Source organism: Penaeus monodon, chromosome 14 (genome assembly GCF_015228065.2).
Source record: "Penaeus monodon isolate SGIC_2016 chromosome 14, NSTDA_Pmon_1, whole genome shotgun sequence".
Taxonomy (NCBI): Eukaryota; Metazoa; Arthropoda; class Malacostraca; order Decapoda; family Penaeidae; genus Penaeus; species Penaeus monodon.
The window spans coordinates 11,985,994-11,987,124 of record NC_051399.1 but is presented as its reverse complement, the minus strand read 5'-3'; the positions used below and the strand labels follow the sequence as shown (position 1 = coordinate 11,987,124).

Below are 1,131 nucleotides of genomic sequence, written 5' to 3'. Positions count from 1 at the left end.
GATCCCTGTGACCAGTACACATCAACGTAATGTCAGAGGTAACACAACATTTACCCGCGATAATTCTGACCTTTTCTGTCTAAACTATGAAGTTGGTATTTTGCAAGTACCCGTTTTCTTAAAAGGCCAGTGACAGGGCGGCCGAACCAGTTCATGCAGGTCCTGGCCGATACAGCAGGTTTTACGATTTCCTGCAAGCAAAAAGGTTGCGAGAATGTAAAGAAGGCCGAGCGATCAAGCACCCGGGTCGTGGAACGGAAGCTACTCACCCCGATGTAAACGATCTTGGAGTGGCCCATGGGCGCGGCGACGATCGAAAGCTTCTTGGTTTGAAACATGGTGATGAGCGAATTCGGATCCGGGCAGGGGAAAAAAAACACTAGTACACTCGAGCGGGGGGGAGCCACAGCTATACTTCCGATGATATGGATATCACTGACACTTCAACAGCATCGAAGATCTTTTCAGCACTTCCCTTCTTTTCGCCGCTTATGTCGATGTATCACTCCGGAGACTCGAAGGAAAAACACCAAGAAACCAACTGAAGGAACAGCAGCAGTAAACCAAATATTTAAATAACAAAAATAACAATAACACTAATAATCCCGAACGAACGCCGTGGTTCCAAGATCCTCCACGGAGAGCGCCGAGTGAGGCCGCAGCGAGCAAAAAGGGTCAACTGTCCTGACTTCCGCGCCAAGACCAGGCGGTGTTTCTCCCGCACCGCTAATACCGCGACCTCCGCCACCGCGGGAGACGCTGAGAGGGGACCGCCGGAGTGGCTGCCTGCACCAAACACACCCCCCCCCCCCCCCCGCCCCCCGCCCCCCCCCCCCGACATTCTAAACACTGGTCCTCCTCCGGCCCGCCACCCCGTGCAGAGGCGGGCCCCCGGCCCATACACAAAGAAAAAAAACGGGTTTAACTTCAGGGGGAAAAAAAAAAAAAAAAAAAAAAAACGGTTATTTTTTTTTTTTTTTTGAGAAGAGATAGCGAAAAAAGAGAGCAAGAAAGACTGCAGTGAAACGGCAGCAGTGCAATGAACAAAGGGTGTCATTACACGTGCGCTGATGAGAGTGCATGATCTCTTTATCACTCCTCTGATTCATGACACTCCCCCTCCCCCTTCCT

General features: G+C 51.1%; 1 protein-coding gene across 1 annotated transcript in view; it reads right to left on the bottom strand.

Moving 5' to 3' along the window:
• The window catches only part of LOC119580885 (kinase D-interacting substrate of 220 kDa B-like), a 70,750-nt gene extending 70,383 nt beyond the window's left edge, over window positions 1-367 (bottom strand). Inside the window, exon 1 of the mRNA XM_037929109.1 lies at window positions 270-367. Within this exon, the coding sequence (XP_037785037.1) occupies window positions 270-338 (69 nt within the window). The 5' untranslated portion in view covers window positions 339-367. The remainder of the gene's footprint in view (window positions 1-269) is intronic.
• Between the last annotated feature and the right edge of the window lie 764 nt (window positions 368-1,131).